Genomic DNA, 27,002 nt, shown 5'->3' with positions numbered 1-27,002 from the left:
CTATATTTTTTTCTTTTCATTGCCATATTCTGACCCCTGTAACGTTTTTGTAGTTACGCCTACAGAGCTATGTGAGGGTTATTTTTTGTATGGTAATGTGTAGATCACAGATATTAGCTCTGGGTCTTTGCCGTTTAAAACAGCAGAAATCTGGCGGCTATGGCGCGCACTCAGCTTCTGAGCGGGCTCCATGTTTAAATAACCGACTAATGCAGTACATATATGGTGGAGGTTGAGAAGGAGTTAAGTACCACAATCAATGCTGAGCAGGTCCCTTTAACATGGCCAACTTTAGACTATAAAAGCAACTGCACTCAATGTGGATTACATCTAGTGCACACTATACAGCTCTCCTGGAACATGTCTTCTGGGAGGTCTCCTATAAGGGTCTTTAACTAGCTGTTAAGGGGTTAAACATGTTTATTTGTGGTGTTTTTTGGCTTCCTTTTGGTGCACTCCAGTCTTTAGATCCATGATTATCAGGAAGCTCTGATGTCACATGTGATTATTGCACATGCACAGAAGTCCCAGTGATGATTCCCTGCACTCAGAGGACACTTTGTTGGGTCCACCTTCTTAATTCTTGATACAACCATGGTTCCCCTTAGAACATTCTGAATTCTTAGTGTAATGAACCCAACAAGGTGCTGGGGACCTTTATTACAGGTTCTGATTGATGACCTCACTCTGTCTATTCCACTGTATCCTACAGATGTCTATAAAGCTGAGATCTGGTGACTGTGTGGCCATTAGACCTTACAGACCACGTTGTCATGTCTGTGAGTTTAGAGGATAAATTTCTTGACACAGCTAGCTAATTCGATGTATTAAAGTGATGTGGTGGCTCAGTGTAGACCACAATCCTGGAGTTTGTTTTTTGCTAAATTTTAAAGTGTTATATAAAGCATTATAAGCATGGCTGTGGAGTCAGTAAGCCAAAGTTCTGACTGACTTTTTTCACACTGCAACTCCACCAAAACTAGCCTCGACTCTTCCTCCACAGCCCTGGTTATAAGGCTGGGATCACACACGTAGTTTTTGTAGCAGATTGTAGTTGTTTTTCCTATAGCCAAATCCAGGAATGGATTTGTTAGGAATAGCTCAAAGTTCCCCTTACTGCTGGATCCACACCTGGCTTTGGATCAAAAGACAGCTCATCAAACTACTTCAAAATGCACATGTTCTTTCTTCAGCCTCAGGGGCATAGTATACATTTGTCTGCTTTTTAGTTGAATAAAAATCATGAAATCTGTTTTTAATCCTAACAGAAAATCCTTCTGAGGAAAACTTCTTGTTATTGCTAAATCATAAAGTAGAAGATGAAGATATCATGCAGTGCTCTTCAGGAGAAAATCTCATTACCCTTAACATACATCCAGGACTTCACAGTACAGATCTGTCATATAATCCTTCTAATCACGAGGAACCTTCTCCTGACCAATTACATATTGTTACCCAAAGTACAGGTCAGAAAGGGGGTAAAAGGTACCAGTGTGGTAAAGAGTTCATAAAAAGCTCAGATCTTTCTACACACAGAAAAATTCAAATAGGAGAGAAGCCATTTTCATGTTCACTATGTGAGAAGTCCTTTACGGATAAATCAAGTCTTGGTAGACATGAGAGAAGTCACACAGGGGTAAAGCTGTGTCCATGTTCGGAATGTGGGAAATGTTTTACACATCAATCAGATCTCATTAAACATCAGAGAACTCACACAGGAGAGAAACCATATCTATGTTCAGAATGTGGAAAGTGCTTTACAGAACAATCTAGTCTTGTTAAACATCAGAGAAGTCACACAGGGGAGAAGCCGTATTCATGTTCAACATGTGGAAAATGTTTTACATATAAATCAAATCTTGTTAAACATGAAAGAATTCATACGGGAGAGAAGCCGTATTCATGTGCAGAATGTGGGAGATGTTTTACAAATCACTCGGATCTTGTTAAACATCAGAGAATTCACACAGGAGAAAAGCCATATTCATGTTCAGAATGTGGGAGATGTTTTACAGATAAATCAACGTTTGTTAAACACAAGAGAACTCACACAGGAGAGAAGCCGTATTCATGTCTAGAATGTGGGAAATGTTTTATTACTAAAAACAGACTTGGAATTCATCAGAGAACTCACACAGGAGAGAAGCCATTTTCTTGTTCACTCTGTGGAAAAACCTTTATTAATAAATCAAATCTTCGAACACATGAGAGAAGTCACAAAGGAGTGAAGCCGTATCCATGTTCATTGTGTGGGAAATGTTTTGCGCAAAGATCCAATCTTGTTAAACATGAGCGAATTCACACAGGAGAGAAACCATATGCTTGTTCACAATGCAAAAAGTGCTTTATAGATAAATCAAGTCTTGTTAAACATGAGAGAATTCACACAGGAGAAAAACCACATTCATGTTCAGAATGTGGGAAATGTTTTATCACTAAAGCTGGACTTAAGGATCATCAGAGAATTCACACAGGAGAAAAACCACATTCATGTTCAGAATGTGGAAAATGTTTTATTACAAAAGCCAAACTTAGGGACCATCAAAGAATTCACACAGGAGAGAAGCCGTTTTTATGTTCAGAATGTGAGAAGTGTTTTAATTCCAAAGTCAAACTAAGGAATCATCAGAGAAGTCACACAGGAGAGACACTATTTTGATACCCTATGTCTGGGAAATGTCTAAAAGGAAATCTGATTATGAAAGTTAAAGGGAATAACATACAGAAGAGACCGTATACTTGTTTAGAATCTGGGAAATACCGTAAGACCATATCGCGGAGAAAATAAGTATTTGATACAATGGTGATTTTGCAAGTTTTCCCACCTACAAAGAATAGAGAGGTCTGTAATTTTTATTGTATGTACAGGTTAAACTCGAAAAATTAGAATATCGTGCATAAGTTCATTTATTTCAGTAATGCAACTTAAAAGGAGATGCATTAATGCAACTTAAAATTTGAATATTGTGAAAAGGTTCAATATTCTAGACTCAGTATCATACTCTATCTAGTCAGTTAATTAATCCATACCCCCTGAGCAAAGGGTACCTGAGATTGTGAGTTTGGGGTTTTCATAAGCTGTAAGCAATAATCATCCAAATTATAACAAATAAAGGCTTGAAATATCTCGCGTTGCATGTAATGTGTTACGACCAGAGGATGTGGATCCTCTGTGTCAGCTGATAGAGGACTGGGAATTAGTCCAATATTGCTGACTGCTGACTCTCAGAGACAGGACCCTGGTGTCTGCACTGGTTACCTTGAATGCAGCTACCTGCAGTAGTGTGAACAGAGTCCAACAAAGGCAGAATAAAGGAACAGATGGTCTTTACTGGCAGACAATATTCAAAAGTCACTTGACAGATACAGGCAACACAAAGTTCAGAGCAATATAGCATGCAGATATAAGCAGTCTCATAGGCAGCGCAGGGTCTGGATCCAGGCAGACTTACAGGAGGAGATGGGCAGATGAGTAGTCAGGCAGTGCAGATATAAGCAGTCTCATAGGCAGTGCAAGATCTGGATCCAGGCAGACTTACAGGAGGAGATGGGCAGATGAGTAGTCAGGCAGTGCAGAGGTCTATAATCCAGGTGATCCAATAAACAGACAGCAGGCAGATGCGTGGTCAAACGAAGCAGAGGTCAGAATCCAGGAAATCCAATAAACAGACACAGAGGAATGCTTCAGTGGGAGTCAAGAGGTACAACAACCACGCTTGGGCACTTCATGATGAGTGAAGCTGCCTTAAATACAAATAGTCCCGCCTCCGGGTGGGGATGGTAATCAGGAACCAGCTGCCTACTCCTATAAGAAAGGGAGAGGTGCGCGCGCGCATGCTATAGCACACCAGATGACACCTGGCAAAGAGGACGGATGCGGCGGTATGCTGGCGGGCACCTGCGTCTCCTATAAGGTAAGCCAGTACTGGGACCCATAGTGCTGCAATGTGTAGACAGCGGTCTGCCACCCTGCAGTGGAGATGCAGATCCCATACTGACAGTAACCCCCTCTTACGCCCCCTCCTCCACATGGCTGACCTGGAGAGGAATTTCTTCAGCAACAGAGGGGCATGAATATTCTCTGCAGATTCCCATGACCTTTCTTCAGGCCCGTAGCCCTTCCAGTCCACCAAATAGAAGGTCTTACCTCTGACAATCCTCCTGTCTAGAATGTCCTTAACTTCAAACTCATCATCCATAGTGACAGGAGGAGGGTTCTGTGAAGTGCCTTTGCAAAACCTGTTAAAGACAGCTGGCTTAAGTAACGAAACATGAAATGAGTTGGGAATCCGCAAGGTAGCAGGTAGTTTGAGCTTGTAGGCAACAGGATTAATTTTCTTGATCACAGAAAAAGGTCCCAAGAATCGCGGAGCCAGTTTGTAGGAGGGAAGTCTGAGACGGATATTCTTAGAAGAAAGCCATACCTTGTCTCCAATGGCAAACTGAGGAGGAGGTCTGCGCCTCTTATCCGCAGACCTTTTCATCTGGTCCGCTGCTCTCCGAAGCGATACTTTAGTGTCAGACCAGACCTGAGACAGCTGCTCCACACAGGAATCTGCCGCAGGAACTCCAGAAGAAGGCCGCACGGGAAGAGGAACACTTGGATGTCGTCCATAGACCACAAAAAATGGAGATTTACCTGTGGCTTGGTTGACTCTATTATGAGCAAATTCCGCCCAGGGAAGAAGCTTCACCCAGTCATCCTGATGGGCATTGGTGAAATGTCGCAGGAAACTGACCAATATTTGGTTCATGCGTTCCACCTGGCCGTTAGACTGTGGATGATAGGCAGAAGAAAAGTCCAAAGAGACATTCAGAGACTTACATAAAGATCTCCAAAACCGGGAGGTGAATTGTACTCCTCTATCCGAGACGATATGGAGGGGAAATCCATGAAGGCGGAAGATATGTAAAATGAATAGCTCAGCCAGACGAGGAGCAGATGGCAGACCTGGAAGCGGAATAAAGTGCGACATCTTAGAAAAACGGTCAACGACAACCCAAATGACTGTACAGCCCTCTGAGACAGGCAAATCAGTTATGAAGTCCATACCAATATGCTGCCAGGGGACCTCAGGCACCGGAAGAGGCAATAATAAACCTGCAGTTTTCAGTCTGGGAGACTTATTCTGAGCACACAAGGTACAGGAAGCCACAAAGTCTACAATATCCGCGGTTATGGATGGCCACCAGTAATGTCTGGAGATGAGATTCAAGGTCCCCCGTTGACCTGGATGGCCAGCAATCTTGGATGAATGCCCCTACCATAAAACCTTCCTTCGTTTAGATTCTGGAACAAAGATCTTACCTGGGGGAACCTTGGACAGGTTAACTGGAGCCACTGGGACTACTTTAGTTGGTTCAATGATGAACTGGGGTTCGTCTTCTGAATCTGTGGTTTCAAAGGACCTCGAGAGAGCGTCCGCTTTGATATTTTTGTCAGCGGACCGAAAATGCAATTGAAAATTAAATCGGGCAAAGAAGAGAGACCAACGGGCCTGACGGGGATTAAGTCGTTGAGCTGTCTGCAAATAGGTGAGGTTCTTATGATCGGTGTAAATTATGGCCGGTAGGCTAGAACCTTCTAGAAGATATCTCCATTCCTCTAGAGCCAACTTAATTGCTAGGAGTTCCCTGTCCCCAATAGAATAGTTTTTTTCGGCAGTAGAAAATGACTTAGAAAAAAAACCACAAGGAGACATACGACCTGAGGCATTCTTCTGTGACAGGACCGCCCCGGCTCCCACGGAGGATGCGTCCACCTCCAAGAAGAACTGTTTGTTGGGCTCTGGGCGTCTAAGGACTGGAGCTGAAGAAAAGGCTTGCTTGAGGGAGGAAAATGCCGTCTCTGCTTCAGGGGACCATTGTTTGGGATTGGCACCCTTCTTGGTCAGACCAGAAATAGGAGCTGTCAGGGTAGAAAAATTACGGATGAATTGACGATAATAATTGGCAAAACCCAAGAACCTTTGTATTGCCTTCAGGCCGGAGGGACGGGGCCAGTCGAGCACTGCTGCCACCTTTCCAGGATCCATTTTGAGACCATGATCTGAGATGATGTACCCCAGGAAGGGCAGGGACGACTTTTCAAAGACACACTTTTCTAATTTAGCGTACAGACGATTCTCTCGTAAGCGTTGTAAGACCACCTGCACATGCCTGCGATGAGTTCTGATGTCACTGGAAAAAATAAGAATATCATCCAAATAGACAACAACACAAGAATAGAGGAGATCTCGAAAAATGTCATTGACAAACTCCTGGAAGACAGCAGGGGCATTACTGAGCCCGAAGGGCATCACGAGGTATTCATAGTGGCCATCCCTGGTATTAAAAGCTGTCTTCCATTCGTCACCCTCACGGATCCGTATTAAATTATATGCCCCCCGCAAGTCCAGCTTAGAGAAGATCCGAGCCCCACGGAGTCTATCAAATAATTCAGAAATTAACGGTAAAGGGTATTTATTCTTGATGGTGATCTTATTCAGACCACGGTAGTCTATGCAGGGGCGAAGAGACCCATCTTTCTTTTTCACAAAAAAGAATCCTGCCCCTGCAGGTGAGGAAGACTTCCTGATGAAACCCCTCTCAAGGTTCTCCTTAATGTAATCTGCCGTTGCCTGCGATTCAGCAGGAGACAGAGGATAAACACGACCCCGAGGAGGAGAAGTCCCAGGTAGTAAATCAATTGGGCAGTCATAGGGGCGATGGGGAGGTAGTGTCTCAGCCTCTTTTTTATCTAACACATCCGCAAAGGAATGATAGACCACCGGCAAGGCCTCCAGGTTTTTAGGGAGGGATATAGAGACCCTTCGTTGAATAGAACATAAGCACTTGCCTTGGCACAGCTGACCCCATTGAAGAACCTCTCCAGAGCTCCACTCGATTACTGGATTGTGCATCCTAAGCCAGGGCAACCCCAGCAAAAGAGAATGGGACAGTTCAGGGAGCACATATAGAGAAATCTTTTCAACATGTAACCACCCTACCTGCAGTTCCAACGGCTCAGTGATGAACCGGACTGGATCCGTCAGTACTTGTCCACTGACGGCAGTCACCAGCAGGGGATTTTTAAGCAGGCGTACAGGAATGTGGTATTGACTCACCATAGCTTGGTGTATGAAGTTCCCCTCAGACCCGGAATCTAAGGAAGCAGATATGGAGACCTTGATGCCCCCAAGAACCAGAGTCACAGGAATTTGGAGAGTGGAACAGTTTTCGCCTAGGGCCGCCTCTCCCAAAGACCCTAAGCATTGGAGTTTCCCGACTTCTGGGGACAGTTTTGGACACGGTGACCCGGACCACCACAGTAGAGGCAGAGTCCAGAAGACATGCGAAGACGACGTTCCTCATCCGAGAGCCGAGTGGAATTCACCTGCATGGGTTCAGGATCCGAAAAGGAGGTGCGTAATGGAGGTTGAGACGTATTAGACTTAAACAGTTGTTGTGGAAGTCTTTTTTCTCGACGGGCCTCCCGAGCTCGCTCCGAAAACCGTATGTCGATTTTAATAGCCAGAGAGATCAGAGCCTCAAGGGAGGTAGGCACATCACGACCTGCAAGTTCATCCTTAATACGTCCAGACAAACCTTCCCAAAAGGCCGCCACCAAAGCCTCCTCATTCCACGAAACTTCAGACGCTAAGGTGCGGAACTGAATCGCATATTGGCCCACCGACCAACTTCCTTGACGGACGTGCAGCAGAGAGGAGGCCGCAGAAGAAGCTCGACCTGGCTCCTCAAACACCCTCTTAAAAGAGTCCATAAATAGTGCCACATTATTGGTGATAGGACCAGATCTCTCCCATATTGGATTCGCCCAGGCCAGAGCCTCACCCTCGAGATGAGAGATAATAAACGCCACTTTAGCGCGGTCTGATTGAAAGTGATGAGGAAGCAGTTCAAAGTGAATTGTACACTGGTTAAGAAACCCACGACAGACTTTCGGGTTGCCGCTGTAACGGGGCGGAGCAGATAATCGTGGTCCGGAAACGCTTGGCTGTGCTGCAGCCGCAACAGGGACAGCAGAAGCAGTAGGAGCCTGTGCAGACTGTGCTGTAGAAAGGGAGTCCAGGCGAGCAGCTACATGCTGCAAGTAATTAATCACCTGTTTCTGGGTGGTACGCTGTTGTTCAAGTTCATGTAGTACTTCAGACATTCCTGGTTTAGAGCCAGCGGGATCCATGGCCCAAGCGTACTGTTATGACCAGAGGATGTGGATCCTCTGTGTCAGCTGATAGAGGACTGGGAATTAGTCCAATATTGCTGACTGCTGACTCTCAGAGACAGGACCCTGGTGTCTGCACTGGTTACCTTGAATGCAGCTACCTGCAGTAGTGTGAACAGAGTCCAACAAAGGCAGAATAAAGGAACAGATGGTCTTTACTGGCAGACAATATTCAAAAGTCACTTGACAGATACAGGCAACACAAAGTTCAGAGCAATATAGCATGCAGATATAAGCAGTCTCATAGGCAGCGCAGGGTCTGGATCCAGGCAGACTTACAGGAGGAGATGGGCAGATGAGTAGTCAGGCAGTGCAGATATAAGCAGTCTCATAGGCAGTGCAAGATCTGGATCCAGGCAGACTTACAGGAGGAGATGGGCAGATGAGTAGTCAGGCAGTGCAGAGGTCTATAATCCAGGTGATCCAATAAACAGACAGCAGGCAGATGCGTGGTCAAACGAAGCAGAGGTCAGAATCCAGGAAATCCAATAAACAGACACAGAGGAATGCTTCAGCGGGAGTCAAGAGGTACAACAACCACGCTTGGGCACTTCATGATGAGTGAAGCTGCCTTAAATACAAATAGTCCCGCCTCCGGGTGGGGATGGTAATCAGGAACCAGCTGCCTACTCCTATAAGAAAGGGAGAGGTGCGCGCGCGCATGCTATAGCACACCAGATGACACCTGGCAAAGAGGACGGATGCGGCGGTATGCTGGCGGGCACCTGCGTCTCCTATAAGGTAAGCCAGTACTGGGACCCATAGTGCTGCAATGTGTAGACAGCGGTCTGCCACCCTGCAGTGGAGATGCAGAGCCCATACTGACATAATGAGTCTATTTCATATATTAGTGTGGCGAAAATAACCTCGCCACTGGGTTTTGGAGGGGCCTGGTTACCAGCCTCTTGCCCCAGGATTATGGGCCCTCTCATCAGCCCATGCAAAACTTAAACCCCATGGCGATTTGACTGTGTTTGTGGCATCTGAGCGCTCAGATCCAAGCCATATGGGGACATGTGGGGTTTTGAGGTGTGTGACAGAACCATCTGTCTGTGTAATTGTATTGTATGTTATGTGAGGGTACCCAGATAGCTAATTTTATTGTATTCATGTTGTCTGAGTGCCATTCACCTAATGATATGCACTCAGACTTGAGCTATCTGGGAATATGTTAAATGTTTGTGTTTGCTGTGGGGGGGGTGATATTGTGTGTTTGGGTGGTGATTTCTGTCCTGTTGTCTCCACATGTGTATTGGCGATTTCCCTTTGTCCTGAGAGATAATTGAATTGCTCCTCGGGTGTCTCCAGGGCAGAGAGGAGGAAACCATGATGCATTGTGGGGATGTGTTGTGTCTGTGTATCCTGAGTGCTACGTATCTGTCCTGTGTCACAGTCTTCCTTCTGGTCCCCTAGGGGCGTGTACACCAGATGGGGACCTGCATAAATACGGGCGGGTAGCCCTCAATAAAGAGTTCCTGTTTTACACTCAACATAGAGCCTCGTCTCATGTGTGTGGGGATTGCTATACTTGTATACTCCCCTGGCTATTACTCCTAGCTCTTGTAAGAGCTGTTCCTGGTTCCTGTGGTGGTATCGGTGTCGAGTGGAGTGCTTGGAGTCCTCGGGAGGCACTGGGAGCATTTATCAACGGAGGTACCCGGTCGGGGTGCTAGGAGATCCTTTACAATTAGTTTCTCCTTTTAATTTGCATTACTGAAATGAATGAACTTTGAACTTGGAGTCCTCGGGAGGCACTGGGAGCATTTATCAACGGAGGTACCCGGTCGGGGTGCTAGGAGATCCTTTACAATTAGTTTCTCCTTTTAAGTTGCATTACTGAAATGAATGAACTTTGAACGATATTCTAATTTTTCGAATTTTACCTGTACACTTTGCCTGTGAGAGACAGAATAAATAAAAAAAATCCAGAAAATCACATTGTATGACTTTTAAATAATTAATTTGCATTTTATTGCATGAAATAAATATTTGATACAATAGAAAAAACTGAACTTAATATTTGGTACAGAAACCTTTGCAGTTACAGAGGTCGGACGTTTCCTCTAGTTCTTGACCAGGTTTGCTTACACTGCAGCAGGGATATTGGCCCACTCCTCTGTACAGATCTCCAGATCATTCAGGTTTCGGGGTTGTCCCTGGGCTACATTAAGTTTCAGTTCCCTCCAAAGATTTTCGATCGGGTTCAGGTCTGGAGACTGGCTAGGCCACTCCAGGACCTTGAAATGCTTCTTACGGAGCCACTCCTTAGTTGCCCTGGCTGTTTCAGGTCATTCTGATGCTGGAAGACCCAGCCACGACCCATCTTCAATTCTCTTACTGAGGGGAGGATGTTGTTGGCCAAAATCTCACTATAAATAGCCCCATCCATCCTCCCTTCAATACTGTGCAGTCGTCCTGTCCCCTTTGCAGAAAAGCACTCCCAAAGTATGATGTTTCCACCACCATGCTTCACGGTTGGGATGGTGTTCTTGGGGTTGTACTCATCTTTCTTCTTACTCCAAACACGGCGAGTGGAGTTGATACCAAAAAGTTCTATTTTGGTTTCTTCTAATCACAGGACCTTCTCCAATGCCTCCCCTGGATCATCCAGATGGTCATTGGCGAACTTCAAACGGGCCTGCACAAGTGCTGGCATGAGCAGGGGGACCTTGTGTGCCCTGCAGGATTTTACTGATCTCTGACCCAAAGGCGAGGGTACAATTAGTTTCTCCTTTTAAGTTGCATTACTGAAATGAATGAACTTTGAACTTGGAGTCCTCGGGAGGCACTGGGAGCATTTATCAACGGAGGTACCCGGTCAGGGTGCTAGGAGATCCTTTACAATTAGTTTCTCCTTTTAAGTTGCATTACTGAAATGAATGAACTTTGAACGATATTCTAATTTTTCGAGTTTCACCTGTACACTTTGCCTGTGAGAGACAGAATAAATAAAAAAAATCCAGAAAATCACATTGTATGACTTTTAAATAATTAATTTGCATTTTATTGCATGAAATAAATATTTGATACAATAGAAAAAACTGAACTTAATATTTGGTACAGAAACCTTTGCAGTTACAGAGGTTTTCGATCGGGTTCAGGTCTGGAGACTGGCTAGGCCACTCCAGGACCTTGAAATGCTTCTTACGGAGCCACTCCTTAGTTGCCCTGGCTGTTTCAGGTCATTCTGATGCTGGAAGACCCAGCCACGACCCATCTTCAATTCTCTTACTGAGGGGAGGATGTTGTTGGCCAAAATCTCACTATAAATAGCCCCATCCATCCTCCCTTCAATACTGTGCAGTCGTCCTGTCCCCTTTGCAGAAAAGCACTCCCAAAGTATGATGTTTCCACCACCATGCTTCACGGTTGGGATGGTGTTCTTGGGGTTGTACTCATCTTTCTTCTTACTCCAAACACGGCGAGTGGAGTTGATACCAAAAAGTTCTATTTTGGTTTCTTCTAATCACAGGACCTTCTCCAATGCCTCCCCTGGATCATCCAGATGGTCATTGGCGAACTTCAAACGAGCCTGCACAAGTGCTGGCATGAGCAGGGGGACCTTGTGTGCCCTGCAGGATTTTACTGATCTCTGACCTTTCTCAGAATCATCCTTACCCCACGAGGCGAGATCTTGCATGGAGCCCCAGACTGAGGAAGATTGACAGTCATCTTATGTTTCTTCCATTTTCTAATAATTGCGCCAACAGTTGTTGCCTTCTCACCAAGCTGCTTGCCTATTGTCCTGTAACCATCCCAGCCTTGTGCAGCTCTTGTGTATTTTGTCCCTGGTTTCCTTAGACAGCTTTTTGGTCTTGGCCATGGTGGTGTCACACCCATGACAGGTGGTAGAAGATCTCAAAAGACTGGCTGCATGTGAGTGATCTGACAGCTTCTTTTGGTTTCACTTTGTTTATGTGTTGCTGGTATGTCTACACCTCCTTTTCAGGTGTAGATCATGTGACCATTATTACTCCCTACTTAGTCTGGGTGCCCCCAGGAAGAAGCTCATCGCCTAAGCTTCTTACTAGGGGCGCCCCCAGGAAGAAGCTCAGGCAAAACGTGCATTGGGGTTGGTGTGCCCAGTGATTCTCCCGGTCTGTATGACAACTATAGCTATTTCTTACATAGATGTTATCAAGTGGTGGCCTTATAGGTTGGATTATATGGTGTTGATTGCATATTGAGGACGGTTGTTTTCTTTGACTATATGCTTACAACAGTGTAACCAACCTGCTAGGCATTATATGTGCTATGTCGTATGGTGTATTAGCTACATATGGGACAATTGGGTTTGGATTACAATGTGTAATATGTAATTTATATTAGGATTTACCATTATCTATTGTCTCTTGGTGATGTCATTTTTTGACTGGGAGTATCTAGGGGATACACCTTGTGGATCAGTATCTCTAACATTGCTGCTTAATTTTATATTTATTATTTTCTTTGATATGTAATTGATTTGTAATAATAAAGATATGTTAATTTACTATTCATGTGTGTTCTGTTTTTTTGTAATTGTTGATGTTGTGTAGCACACATTCAAACTTGGTAGGTTGTCTACTTATTTTTGGTTTTGCCAATGTCACGGATGGTGTACAGGAAACAAGACAATACCATATAAACAATGTCTCTCTGGATCCACAACTAAGGAACAAAGGGAGACCCCTGCAATAGACCTGCCGCTCTCCCTCACTGCTCAGCCTATGCGAACACCCCAAAGGTGGATGGGCGCATATCCACGTTCCTCGGCTATCTATTACCTGAAGACCCTGCAATAGTGAGGGGACACGACCACCGGCTCCCTACACTGACACGGAGGGAGTTAGGGTCACCTGGATCCAGAAAAGAGAAAATCATAAATACATAAACAGCACTTATCTTGCAGACGACTGACGACTGGGAACTGGGAACAGCATGCACACACACTCCAGGAAGTTGTATCAGCCGCACACTACTGCATTATGGGGAGGAACTTAAAGGGCAGCAATCAGTCCAACTGCATGACAGCTGAGATAGACTAACGAGATGAGAAACTAAACCAAAACAAAGAAATTCAAGGAGGAGGATCTGAAAAGCTCCTGTGAGCGCTTCTCAGCTGTCTGGCTGTGACAGTACCCCTCCCTCTAGGAGTGGACTCCGGACACTCAGAGCCCACCTTCTCAGGATGGGACCTATGGAAAGCCCTGATGAGACGAGAGGCCTTAATGTCCGTCACTGCGACCCACATCCTCTCCTCAGGACCATAACCCTCCCAATGAACGAGGTACTGGAGGGAACCGCGGACAAGACGAGAATCCACAATCCTAGAGACCTGAAATTCAAGATTTCCATCAACCATAATCGGAGGAGGAGGCAAAGGCGAGGGTACAATAGGTTGAACATAAGGTTTCAATAAGGACTTATGAAAAACATTATGGATCTTCCAAGTCTGAGGAAGATCAAGACGGTAGGCAACAGGATTGATGACAGACAGGATCTTGTAAGGCCCAATAAACCTAGGACCCAACTTCCAGGAGGGAACCTTCAATTTGATATTCTTGGTAGACAACCACACCAGATCACCAACATTCAGGTCCGGACCAGGCACACGTCTCTTATCCGCCACACGCTTATATCTCTCACTCATGCTTTTTAGATTATCCTGAATCTTTTGCCAAATAGATGACAAAGACGAGGAGAATCTGTCCTCATCAGGCAAACCAGAAGAGCCCTCTCCCGAGAAAGTCCCAAACTGCGGATGAAACCCATATGCACCAAAAAATGGTGACTTATCAGAGGACTCCTGACGACGGTTATTTAAAGCAAACTCAGCAAGGGACAAAAAAGAACACCAATCCTCCTGATTCTCCGCCACAAAACAGCGCAGATATGTCTCCAGATTCTGATTGACGCGCTCTGTCTGGCCATTCGACTGCGGATGGAAAGCAGAAGAGAATGACAACCGAACCCCCAAGCGAGAACAGAAAGCCTTCCAGAATCTGGAAACAAACTGCGTGCCCCTATCAGAGACTATGTCTGAAGGAATCCCATGCAATTTGACAATGTGGTCAATAAATGCCTGCGCCAGCGTCTTAGCATTGGGCAAACCAGGAAAAGGGATAAAATGCACCATTTTGCTAAAACGGTCCACCACCACCAGAATCACAGACTTCCCCGAGGAACGAGGCAAGTCCGTTATGAAGTCCATGGACAGATGTGTCCAAGGACGGGAAGGAATGGGCAAAGGGAGGAGAGGACCTGATGGCCGTGAATGAGGGACCTTGGCACGAGCGCAAGTCTCGCAAGCTGCCACAAAACCCTCAACCGACTTACGAAGCGCAGGCCACCAGAATCTCCGAGCGATGAGATCCAGTGTGGCTCTTGCCCCCGGGTGCCCAGCAAGGACCGTATCGTGGTGTTCTTTAAAAATCTTGTGTCTCAAAGCGAGAGGCACAAACAACCTCCCAGGAGGACAAAGATCAGGAGCTTCTGACTGGGCTGCCTGCACCTCTGCCTCCAATTCAGGAAAAAGAGCAGAGACCACCACACCTTCAGCCAAAATGGGACCCGGGTCTTCAAAATTCCCACCTCCCGGAAAACAACGTGACAGGGCATCTGCCTTCACATTCTTAACCCCAGGGCGGAACGTAACAACAAAATTAAACCTTGAAAAGAACAAAGACTATCTGGCCTGTCTCGGGTTCAGACGCTTGGCCGACTCCAAGTAGGCCAGATTTTTATGGTCATTAAACACGGTAATAGGGTGTCTGGCTCCCTCTAGCCAATGGCGCCATTCCTCAAAAGCCAACTTGATGGCTAACAATTCCCTATCTTCCACATCATAATTTCTCTCTGCGGAGGAGAGTTTCTTTGAGAAAAAGGCACACGGTTGCCATTTGGCAGGAGAGGAACCCTGAGACAAAACCGCACCCACCCCTACCTCAGAAGCATCAACCTCAACTATGAAGGGTAACGAAATATCAGGTTGTACTAGGATGGGAGCGGAAGCAAAACTCTCCTTGATATTAGAAAAGGCCTTACGCGCTTCTACCGACCAGGAAGAAAAATCTACCCCCTTTCTGGTCATATCAGTGAGTGGTTTAACAACAGAGGAATAATTCAAAATAAATTTCCTGTAATAATTGGCAAAGCCCAAAAAACGCATCAGCGCCTTCTGATTCTCAGGAAGCTCCCACTCAAGCACAGCGCGGACCTTCTCGGGGTCCATGCGAAAACCAGAAGCGGAGACAAGAAACCCCAAAAATTGGATTTCTGGAACCGCAAACACACATTTTTCCAGTTTCGCGTATAATTTATTCTCCCGCAGGATGAGCAAGACCTGACGTAAGTGTTCCTTATGAGTCTTGAAATCAGGAGAAAAAATCAAAATGTCATCCAAATACACTAATACAAATTTTCCCATTAAAAGATAAAAAATGCTGTTGACGAAATGCTGAAAAACGGCTGGGGCATTCATCAAACCAAGAGGCATAACCAAATTCTCAAAATGGCCTTCAGGGGTATTGAAAGCCGTCTTCCATTCGTCTCCTTCTCTGACCCTAACAAGGTTGTATGCCCCTCTTAGGTCTAATTTGGAAAAGACTTTAGCCCCAACAACCTGGTTAAACAGGTCCGGGATCAGAGGAAGCGGATAAGGATCACGAATAGTGATACTGTTCAGCTCCCTGAAATCCAGACAAGGTCTTAAAGAACCATCTTTTTTCTTAACAAAGAAAAAACCAGCGGCAACAGGTGACTTCGAGGGTCGTATGTGTCTTTTTCTCAGACTCTCAGAGATATAAGCACGCATAGCGACCCTCTCAGGTTGGGAGAGATTGTATAAACGAGATTTAGGCAGCTTGGCGCCTCGGATGAGATTAATAGGGCAATCATACTCCCTGTGCGGAGGTAAACCCTGAACTCCACTCTCAGAGAAGACATCCAAAAATTCAGAGATGAAAGGTGGTACAGTCTTAGTAGAAACCTCAGAAACAGATGTTATGAGGCAATTCTCTCTGCAAAAGTTACTCCAACCATTTATTTGCCTCGCTTGCCAATCAATGGTGGGGTTATGTTTAGTGAGCCAGAGTAGCCCCAACACTAGAGGAGTAGGCAAACCGCTAAGGACGAAACATGACACATCCTCAACATGAGCATCACTCACAATTAAACGGATATTGTGAACTATGCCCTTTTAATGATTTCTGAGAAAGTGGAGCTGAATCAATAGCAAAAACAGGAATATCCTTTCCCAAAGTGCATACCTGGAAACCATGAGTTATTGCAAATTGATTATCAATGAGGTTGACAGCTGCTCCACTATCCACAAAAATCTCACAAAAAATGCTCTTGCTCTCTAGAAGATTTTTTCCTTTTTGTCTCTTTATTACTCCCAGAAAACTGCCTGAATCTCCTAGAGGGACAAACATTTGCCAGATAATTTATACCTCGACAACAAAAACAAACCCTCCCCTGCGGGCTGAATCTTCTATTGTCAGAGGCAATTAACCCCAGCTGCATGGACTCCTGCTCAGAAGGGGCTGACAGCGACTGAGACCCCTGTGCACAGAATGAGACCGCTGCACTGTCCCGGGACTGAGTATGACAGGAAGGAGAGATCTTTCCTCTCTCTCTAAGACGCCTGTCAATATGAACAGCCTGAGACATAGCAGAATCCAAGGAGGTAGGTCTTTCATGAAAGGCAAATGCATCTTTCAATCCCTCTGAAAGACCATAGCAAAATTGACTTCGGAGTGCAGCATCATTCCAACCCGTATCTGCTGCCCATCTCCGAAATTCTGAGCAGTATATCTCTGCGGATTGTTTACCCTGGCATAACAGACGTAGTCTAGACTCAGCCAGAGCAATACGATCCGGATCATCATATATCTGACCCAGGGCTAAAAAGAATTCATCCACTGAACGGAGGGGCCGTGCCCCCTCCGGCAGCGAAAAGGCCCAGGACTGAGCGTTACCCCTGAGCAGCGATATAATGATCCCCACCCTCCGTTCTTCATCACCAGAAGAATGGGGAAGAAGGCGAAAATGGAGTTTGCAAGCCTCTCTAAAACGCACAAAATTCTCACTACCCCCGGAGAACGTATCCGGGAGCGAGATCTTAGGCTCAGCACAAACTCCATGAACGCAAGCTGAACCGGTCACTTGAAACTGAGAAAAAGTCTTACGGAGATCAGCTACCTCCAAAGAAAGACCCTGAAAGCGTTCAGCCAAAAGTGAAACCGGATCCATGCTTGAGACGGTTTTGGGCGGCTGATAATGTCACGGATGGTGTACAGGAAACAAGACAATACCATATAAACAATGTCTCTCTGGATCCACAACTAAGGAACAAAGGGAGACCCCTGCAATAGACCTGCCGCTCTCCCTCAGCCTATGCGAACACCCCAAAGGTGGATGGGCGCATATCCACGTTCCTCGGCTATCTATTACCTGAAGACCCTGCAATAGTGAGGGGACACGACCACCGGCTCCCTACACTGACACAGAGGGAGTCAGGGTCACCTGGATCCAGAAAAGAGAAAATCATAAATACATAAACAGCACTTATCTTGCAGACGACTGACGACTGGGAACTGGGAACAGCATGCACACACACTCTAGGAAGTTGTATCAGCCGCACACTACTGCATTATGGGGAGGAACTTAAAGGGCAGCAATCAGTCCAACTGCATGACAGCTGAGATAGACTAACGAGATGAGAAACTAAACCAAAACAAAGAAATTCAAGGAGGAGGATCTGAAAAGCTCCTGTGAGCACTTCTCAGCTGTCTGGCTGTGACAGCTAATCATTCTTTTAGTAGTCATGGCTCGGCTTGGGATTTTATTAGGTTGCGACCTTTCCCCCTTCCCTAGTTTGCAGGCCTGGTACCTTCTCTCTCCCTTTTGTGTTTGGTGTGGAGTTCCCCTCCCACACCACGCCGCGACATTATCAACCACCAAAATCGCCATTTTGTTTGTGTCAGTGCGGTGATGGATCCAATCTCTGCACTAGTCGGACAACTACAGGGGTTGTCTTTGGAGGTAGCTGACCTCCGCAAAACTGTCTCGCAGATCCAGAGACCTCAGGCGGCTGGTTCCGACAGTGGGAATCAGTCCATCCCTGAACCTAAGGTTGCTATCCCGGACAGATTTTCCAGGGGCAGTGACAATTCCATGCTGTTTAAGGAATCATGCAAATTATTTTTTAAGCTACGTTCTCATTCTTCTGGTGATGAGAGTCAAAGAGTGGGTATAATCATGCCGTTGCTTAAAGGAGATGCTCAGGCGTGGGCTTTTTCTTTGCCGGCCGGATCGTAGTCCCTCCAGTCGGTAGATGAGTTTTTCGGAGCTCCAGGTCTGATCTACGATTACCCGGATCGGATTTCCCTGGCCGAGACCAAGTTGCGTGGTTCACGCCAGGGAAAGCGGTCTGCAGAGATCTATTGTTCAGAATTTTGGAGATGGGCTACGGATACGGAGTGGAATGATCCAGCTCTCCGTAGTCAATTTTGTCAGGGGTTATCTGAGAGGCTGAAAGATGCATTGGCCTTTTACGAAAATCTGGAGTCATTGGAGGCGGCTATGTCACTTGCTGTACGTAGACGTCTGAGAGAGAGCTCTAAGGTCTCTCACTCTCAGGATTGTAATAGAAATATTTGTAGTAGGAATTCGCTTGCATCAGACTTTGTGTAAGGAAAGGTAAATCTTTTCATCAAGACTCAGACAAAGGTGTTTTCATGTTGAGTTCTGAGCACTGCCCCCCCCTTCCTGCCCAGTCTGTTTCACTTTTATTTCTTACTCACAAAAGGGTGTAACAATAGAAAGGGGCCGGCCCATCACCCGACCACTTCCTTCATGTAACAAGGATACAGGAAGTGATGACATACAGGAAGTGATGATACAGGAAGATAAGAAACCACCATCATTTAAAATAATATAGCCAGCTAACAAACACATGTATACAATAATCTCCCATTACCACTGGAGTGAACTTTATCCAGCCTTGCTCAGTGATCAATGCCCAATAAAATTACTATGATCCTCATGCATGTTTATTTACAGGACAACGTCATTATCTCCAGCGGCTGATCAGGCGCACTAGAGACAACAAACGCACGTTCCTTTCATATATTGTTCTCTTAACAAATTCATCCACGCCAAGCCAATAAATCCGCGTCTTGCACGGGGGTCCTAGCCGGCATCCATACATTCGCCAAGAAAACACTGCTCTGTTGAACACATCAGTCTCCCCCGGCACACAGCCCAGAGCATAGCACATGGACCATTCGCCGACGGAGACCTCTGCACCCGGCAGCTGTGTCTCTACATACACAGGAAGATATCCACTCCAATGGTTTACCCTGACACTGAGAGACATGATGACAATACACAATATATTAAAAACACACCCTAATAAAATTTCCACAACAGTTCTCCTCTTTTTCTACTACAAATATTTATATTACAGGATGTACTATCCTATGAGGTGGCAGCATCCTCTGACACTTTGGGTGAAGAGACACTTGAGTGTATGACTGGTGACGAGCCCATGCAGTTGGGGGGAGCTATATCTAGACCCGTGGGAAAGAATGTTAGTCATAAGAAAAGAGCTTGTTTTTCTGTGGTAAAAAGGGACATTTTGTGGAGGGCCAGAGAACTTAAATTTATCATTTACTGGTAGTACCCGATTTCTCCTGTCTGCCAAAACTGAAAATTGAGGCCTTTATTGACAGTGGGGCAGGGGTTAACCTAGTTGATGGTCAGTTCATTCGCATGCATGGATTGTCAACAAGTGCATTAGAAAAAAATATTTCTGTGTTTGCAATTGATTCCACTACACTTACTCAGAAATACTTATTACAGATGGTGCAGAACATTAAATTGAGGGTGGGTGATTTTCATCAGGAATTCATTTCGTGTTTTGTGCTGGAGGTCTGCCTGCTCTGTTGGTTTTGGGCTTGCCATGGTTAAGTAAACATAATCTTACCATCGATTGGCAAGCGAGACAAATTCTCGATTGGAGTGATTATTGCACAGAAAATTGTCGATTTCTGTTGTAACCACTAAAGCTGTACCCTCATTTATATCTGAATTCTCTGATGTATTTTCTGAAAGTGGAGGCCAGGAATTACCTCCGCATCGGGATTATGATTGTCCCATCAATCTTATTCCCGGCGCTAAACTGACCAAATCTCGATTTATATCATTTTTCTGAACCCAAAAGAACGGCCATTTAAGAATATATCACGAGAGTTAGGCTAAGGGACATATCAGACCGTCAAAATCCCCAGTGGCCGCTGGGTTTTTCTTTATTAAGAAAATGGATGGTACTCTTAGGCCATGTTTGGACTTCCGTGAACTTAATTGTATCACTGTTCGTGATCCTTATCCCCTTCCTTTGATCCCAGATTTGTTTAATCAGATTGTCGGTGCCAAGGTGTTCTCCAAGTTGGATTTGAGCGGGGCATATAATCTGATAAGGATCAAGGAAGGGGACGAATGGAAGACGGCATTTAATACCCCTGAAGGTCATTTTGAGAATCTGGTCATGCCTTTTGGGTTAACCAATGCGCCTGCGGTTTTTCAACACTTCGTTAATGACATATTTCATCATCTGGTGGGGAGGTTTGTTGTGGTATATCTGGATGATATACTAATTTATTCTCCTGATATGAAGACCCATCAGGATCACGTGAGACAAGTGTTACAGATCCTAAGAGAGAATAAATTGTATGCTAAGATGGAGAAGTGTGTATTTGCAGTTCAGGAAGTCCAATTCCTGGGTTATCTACTCTCATCCTCAGGTTTTCGGATGGATCCTGAGAAGGTCCGTGCTGTGTTGGACTGGGATCGTCCCGAAAATTTGAAAGCCCTTATGCGTTTATTGGGGTTCACCAACTACTACCGTAAATTAATTTTGAACTACTCATTTTGAACTGCGGACATGACTAGGAAAGGTTCAGATATCTCAGTCTGGTCAGATGCGGCATTACAAGCCTTTTCAGCGGTGAAGGAGTGTTTTGCTTCTGCCCCTATACTGGTGCAACTGGATGTGTCACAGCAGTGGAAGGTGACGCATCCGAGGTTGGGGTAGGAGTGATCCTGTTGCAGGGTCCTTCACCTAGTAAATGGCATCCATGCTTATTCTTATCTAAGAAACTCTCAGCCGCTGAAAAAAATTATGATGTGGGTAATAGGGAATTGCTGGCCATTAAGTTGGCTTTTGAAGAATGGCGTCATTGGTTGGAAGGAGCAATTCATCCTTACTTGGAGTCAGCTAAATGTCTGAACCCAAGACAGGCCAGATGGTCGTTGTTTTTTACCAGATTTAATTTCAATGTCACCTATCACCCTGGAGTTAAGAATATCAAGGCTGATGCTTTGTCGCGTAGCTCTCCTGGGGACGGGGACGGGGGGGGGGGGGGTGATTCAGAAGATCCTGGCCCGATATTGTCCAAAGGGGTAGTAATATCTGCCCTATACCCCGACCTTGAGGCAGTGGTGTTGGAGGCCCAGGGAGAAGCACCGGATTCTTGCCCTCCGGGGAAATTGTTTGTTTGTTCCTTCTGAGCTATGTCACAAGGTGTTCAAGGAACATCACTGTACTGTTCTCACAGGACACCCAGGGAGCAGATTCACTGTTGATCTCATATCTCGTAGATTCTGGTGGCCAGGTTTACGCAAGTGTGCTGAGGACTATGTGTCAGCTTGTAGTACTTGTGCATGTGCTAAGGTGCCCGGCCTTCCGGATCTTTACTTCCGCTGCCCATTCCTTCTAAACCATGGACTCATTTATCCATTATTTTAATCACAGATTTACATTTACCTAATACTTCAGGGAAAACTATGATTCTGGTGGTTGTTGATCGCTTTAGTAAGATGGTGCACTTTATAGCTTTACCAGGTCTTCCCAATGCTAAAACTCTTGCACAGGTGTTTTTTGATAACATCGTGAAACTACATGGTATTCCCTCTGATGTGGTGTCTGATAGAGGGACTCTGTTTACAAGTTCTGGAAGGCGTTCTGTACTCGTCTGGGGGTACAATTGTCCTTCTATTCGGCCTTTCACCCTCAGTCGAACGGACAGACTGAATGCACAAACCAGAATTTGGAGACTTACTTGAGATGTTTTGTCTCAGAGAATCAATAGGAGTGGTCTTCATTCTTGTCTTTGGCTGAATTTGCCATAAACAACCGTAGACAAGAATCTGCTGATAATTCATAGTTTTTTGGGGCATATGGGTTCCACCCACAGTTTGGCACATTTTCTGGCACTACGACTTCTGGTATACCTGAAGAGGAAAGATTTTCTTCTTCTTTGTCAGCTATTTGGCGGAAAATTCAAAATCTGAAAAAGGAATTTCAAATCACCAGGATAATTGACTCCCGAGTTCTCCGTTGATCCCTCCAGTATCTCGTTCACTGGAAGGGTTACGGACCGGAGGAGAGGATATGGGTCCCAGCGGCCAACGTTAATGCTAAGCGTCTGGTGAAAGCTTTTCACAGAGCTCATCCAAATAAAGTGGGTCCTGGGTATCCGGAAGCCACCCATAGAACGGGGGGTACTATCACACCCGTGACAGGTGTAGAAGATCTGAAAGACTGGCTCCACGTCAGTGATCTGACAGCTTATTTTGGTTTCACTTTGTTTATGTGTTGCTGGTACGTCCACACCTCCTTTTCAGGTGTAGATCATGTGACCATTACTACTCCCTACTTAGTCTGGCTTTACCCATGACTCCTTGCGGTTGATAGCTCATTCTGGTTGTGGATCGTTTAGTGTCTGGATTTCGGATGAGTTCCTGCTTTCCATTTACCTGGAGTTAAAGGGTTAAATAGTTTGCATTTTATTGCATGAAATAAGTATTTGATCACCTACCAACCAGCAAGAATTCTGGCTCTCATAGACCTGTTAGTTTTTTTTAAAGAAGCCCTCCTACTTTGCACTCATTACCTGTATTAATTGGATCTATTTGAACTTGTTACATACAGTCAGGTCCATAAATATTGGGACATGGACACAATTCTAAATTTTTTGGCTCTATACACCACCACAATGGATTTGAAATGAAACAAACAAGATGTGCTTTAACTGTAGACTGTCAGCTTTAATTTGAGGGTATTTACATCCAAATCAGGTGAACGGTGCAGGAATTACTACAGTTTGCATATGTGCCTTCCACTTGTTAAGGGAGCAAAAGTAATGGGACAGAATAATAATCATGAATCAAACTTTCACTTTTTAATACTTGGTTGCAAATCCTTTGCAGTCAATTACAGCCTGAAGTCTGGAACGCATAGACATCACCAGACGCTGGGTTTCATCCCTGGTAATGCTCTGCCAGGCCTCTACTGCAACTGTCTTCAGTTCCTGCTTGTTCTTGGGGCATTTTCCCTTCAGTTTTGTCTTCAGCAAGTGAAATGCTCAATCAGATTCAGGTCAGGTGATTGACTTGGCCATTGCATAACATTCCACTTCTTTCCCTTAAAAAACTCTTTGGTTGCTTTTGCAGTATGCTTTGGGTCATTGTCCATCTGCACTGTGAAGCGCCCTCCAATGAGTTCTGAAGCATTTGGCTGAATATGAGCAGATAATATTGCCCGAAACACTTCTGAATTCATCCTGCTGCTTTTGTCAGTAGTCACATCATCAATAAATGCAGGAGAACCAGTTCCATTGGCAGCCATACATGCCCACATCATGACACTACCACCACCATGCTTCACTGATGAGATGGTATGCTTAAGATCATGAGCAGTTCCTTTCCTTCTCCATACTCTTCTCTTCCCATCACTCTGGTACAAGTTGACCTTGGTCTCATCTGTCCATAGGATGTTGGTCCAGAACTGTGAAGGCTTTTTTAGATGTCATTTGGCAAACTCTAATCTGGCCTTCCTGTTTTTGAGGCTCACCAATGGTTTATATCTTGTGGTGAACCCTCTGTATTCACTCTGGTGAAGTCTTCTCTTGATTGTTGACTTTGACACACATACACCTACCTCCTGGAGAGTGTTCTTGATCTGGCCAACTGTTGTGAAGGGTGTTTTCTTCACCAGGAAAAGAATTCTACGGTCATCCAACACAGTTGTTTTCCTTGATCTTCCGGGTCTTTTGTTCCTTCTTTTTAAGAATGTTTCAAACAGTTGTTTTGGCCACGAATAATGTTTTTGCTATCTCTCTGATGGGTTTGTTTTGTTTTTTCAGCCTAATGATGGCTTGCTTCACTGATAGTGACAGCTCTTTGGATCTTATCTTGAGAGTTGACAGCAACAGATTCCAAATGCAAATAGCAGACATGAAATGACCTCTGGACCTTTTATCTGCTCATTGTAATTGAGATAATGAGGGAATAACACACACCTGGCCATGGAACAGCTGAGAAGCTGATTGTCCCATTACTTTTGGTCCCTTAACAAGTGGGAGGCACATATGCAAACTGTTGTAATTCCTGCACCGTTCACCTGATTTGGATGTAAATACTCTCAAATTAAAGCTGACAGTATGCAGGTAAAGCACATCTTGTTTGTTTCATTTCAAATCTATTGTGGTGGTGTGTAGAGCCAAAAATGTTAGAATTGTGTTGATGTCCCAATATTTATGGACCTGACTGTATATAAAAGACACCTATCCACACACTCAATCACACTCCAACCTCTCCACCTGTCACGACGTGGTGTGGGAGGGGAACTCCACACCAAACACAAAAGGGAGGGAGAAGGTACCAGGCCTGCAAACTAGGGAAGGAGGAAAGGTCACCACCTAATAAAAATCCCAACCCGAGCCCTGACTGCTAACAGAATGAACAGACCCCGATGGTAGGACTGTTCATCCGCCGTAACCTAAGCCTGGCTCACCCTAGAAGGCCCTAAAGATAGTGATTGGGCCACAGACGACCTGTTTCTTCCCAGCTGAAGAAACAAGAGTCTGCCTCAGGTCTGGTACCAAGAGACAGGGAAATAAACACAATACAAAAAGGAAAGACACTTAAAGGAGTTCTGTCACCTGAAAAATGGGTATTAAGCTGACTGACATTAGCGATGTGCTAATGTCAGCTGAACATAACTATATTAATGCCATCTCACTGCCTGCCGCCGTTATTGAGAAAAACAAACTTTTATAATATGCTAATTAGCCTCTAGGAGCAGGGGGGCGTTGCCCCTGCTCCTAGAGGCTTCGTTCTCTCACCTCTGGCCACGCCCTGCTACACTAGATTGACAGGGGCAGGCATCGTTGGTCTCCTACCTCCGGCCCTGTCTGCAGTGTAAATCTTGCAGTGAGTGAAGGGCGCTCGCCGGCTGCCAGCTTCCTCACTGCGCCTGCGCCGAATACTGAACGGCGCAAAATTTACACTGCAGACAGGGCGGGAGGTAGGAGACCAACGATGCCTGTCCCTGTCAATCTAGTGTAGCAGGGCGTGCTCAGAGGTGAGAGAACTGAGCCTCCAGGAGCAGGGGCAACGCCCCCCTGCTCCTAGAGGCTAATTAGCATATTATAAAAGTTTGTTTTTCTCAATAACAGCGGCAGGCAGTGAGATGGCACTAATATAGAAACATAGACATAGAAACATAGAATGTGTCTATGTTTCTATATTAGTGCCATCTCACTGCCTGCCGCTGTTATTGGGAAAAACAAACTTTTATAATATGCTAATTAGCCTCTAGGAGCAGTTGGGCGTTGCCCCTGCTCCTGGAGGCTCAGTTCTCTCACCTCTGGCCACGCCCTGCTACACTAGATTGACAGGGGCAGGCATCGTTGATCACCTGACATTAGCACATCGCTAATGTCAGCCAGCTTAATACCCATTTTTCAGGTGACAGAACCCCTTTAAGTGTCTTTCCTTTTTGTATTGTGTTTATTTCTCTGTCTCTTGGTACCAGACCTGAGGCAGACTCGTGTTTCTTTAGCTGGGAAGGAACAGGTCGTCTGGATAGGTCATCAGTATTTGATTGTGGGGGTCGAAACCTAGGACCTTGCCGATCAGCTGTTTGAGAAGGCATCAAAGGCTCACAGTGGTGCCAGGGCCTTCATTCAGTTTAGCCTAGGCTGTGTGACGTCAAGTTTATCAGTCACATGGTCTAGGCCCAGCTCAGCCCCACTGAAGTGAATGGGGCTGAGCTGTGATACCAAGCAAATCTGCTATGCAATGTACGATGCTGTGCTTGGTGAGCTCAGAGAAGGCTGCGGCTCTACTGTGAGCGCTGGTGCCTTCTCAGCCGATCAGACCCCCACCAATCAGATACTTATGATCTATCCAGAGAATAGGACTATATATATAAATTTCCCAGAAAACCCCTTTAATATATGTGAACTTGTTAATATCTCATCTTCATACAAATATTATATAAAAGGATAAAGGTGAACTGAACAAAAAGAACTGAACAAAAACATAAACTGATTATGAAATAATTTATTAAAAAAATTAATTGACAGATCTTTTTCCACAGAAGGAAATGTCATAAATATTTATCACTGGCCACGCAGCTAATTCGTCGACCCCACATTTTCGAATTTTAGGGTACACCCACATGGTCAAATTTTCCTGATGCTGTTTTGGAAGCCAAAATCAGGATTGGATCATAAAAGGAGGGAGAGGGGGTATAAAGGAGAGATACAATTCCTTTTTTAATTCACTCTTAGCTTTGATTTCAAAAACTGTGCAGAAACCTGACCGTGTGGCCATACCCATAGAGGTATATTGTTCACAGTATTATTTTATGGTCACCCCTTAGGAGACTTTTTATTGGAGCATGGATAGAAGTAAGAGAATTTGGGGGTTAATAAGTCATTTGAGT

General features: G+C 45.1%; 1 protein-coding gene across 4 annotated transcripts in view; it reads left to right on the top strand.

The window, feature by feature from the left end:
- LOC120991971 (zinc finger protein OZF-like) overlaps positions 1-27,002 on the top strand; it is a 576,950-nt gene that overhangs the window by 76,044 nt on the left and 473,904 nt on the right. Inside the window, exons 3-4 of one of the 4 annotated variants that reach the window (XM_040420732.1) lie at positions 488-494; positions 1,283-3,123. The exons of 2 other annotated variants lie outside the window; for them this stretch is intronic. In XM_040420732.1, the coding sequence (XP_040276666.1) occupies positions 1,331-2,659 (1,329 nt within the window). In that variant the 5' untranslated portion in view covers positions 488-494; positions 1,283-1,330 and the 3' untranslated portion in view covers positions 2,660-3,123. Of the gene's footprint in view, positions 1-487; positions 495-1,268; positions 3,124-27,002 lie in introns of those variants that run through there. One more of the 4 variants, XM_040420730.1, reaches the window with a different exon arrangement.

Source organism: Bufo bufo, chromosome 2 (genome assembly GCF_905171765.1).
Source record: "Bufo bufo chromosome 2, aBufBuf1.1, whole genome shotgun sequence".
Taxonomy (NCBI): domain Eukaryota; kingdom Metazoa; phylum Chordata; class Amphibia; order Anura; family Bufonidae; genus Bufo; species Bufo bufo.
This window is presented reverse-complemented; position numbering and strand designations above follow the sequence as displayed.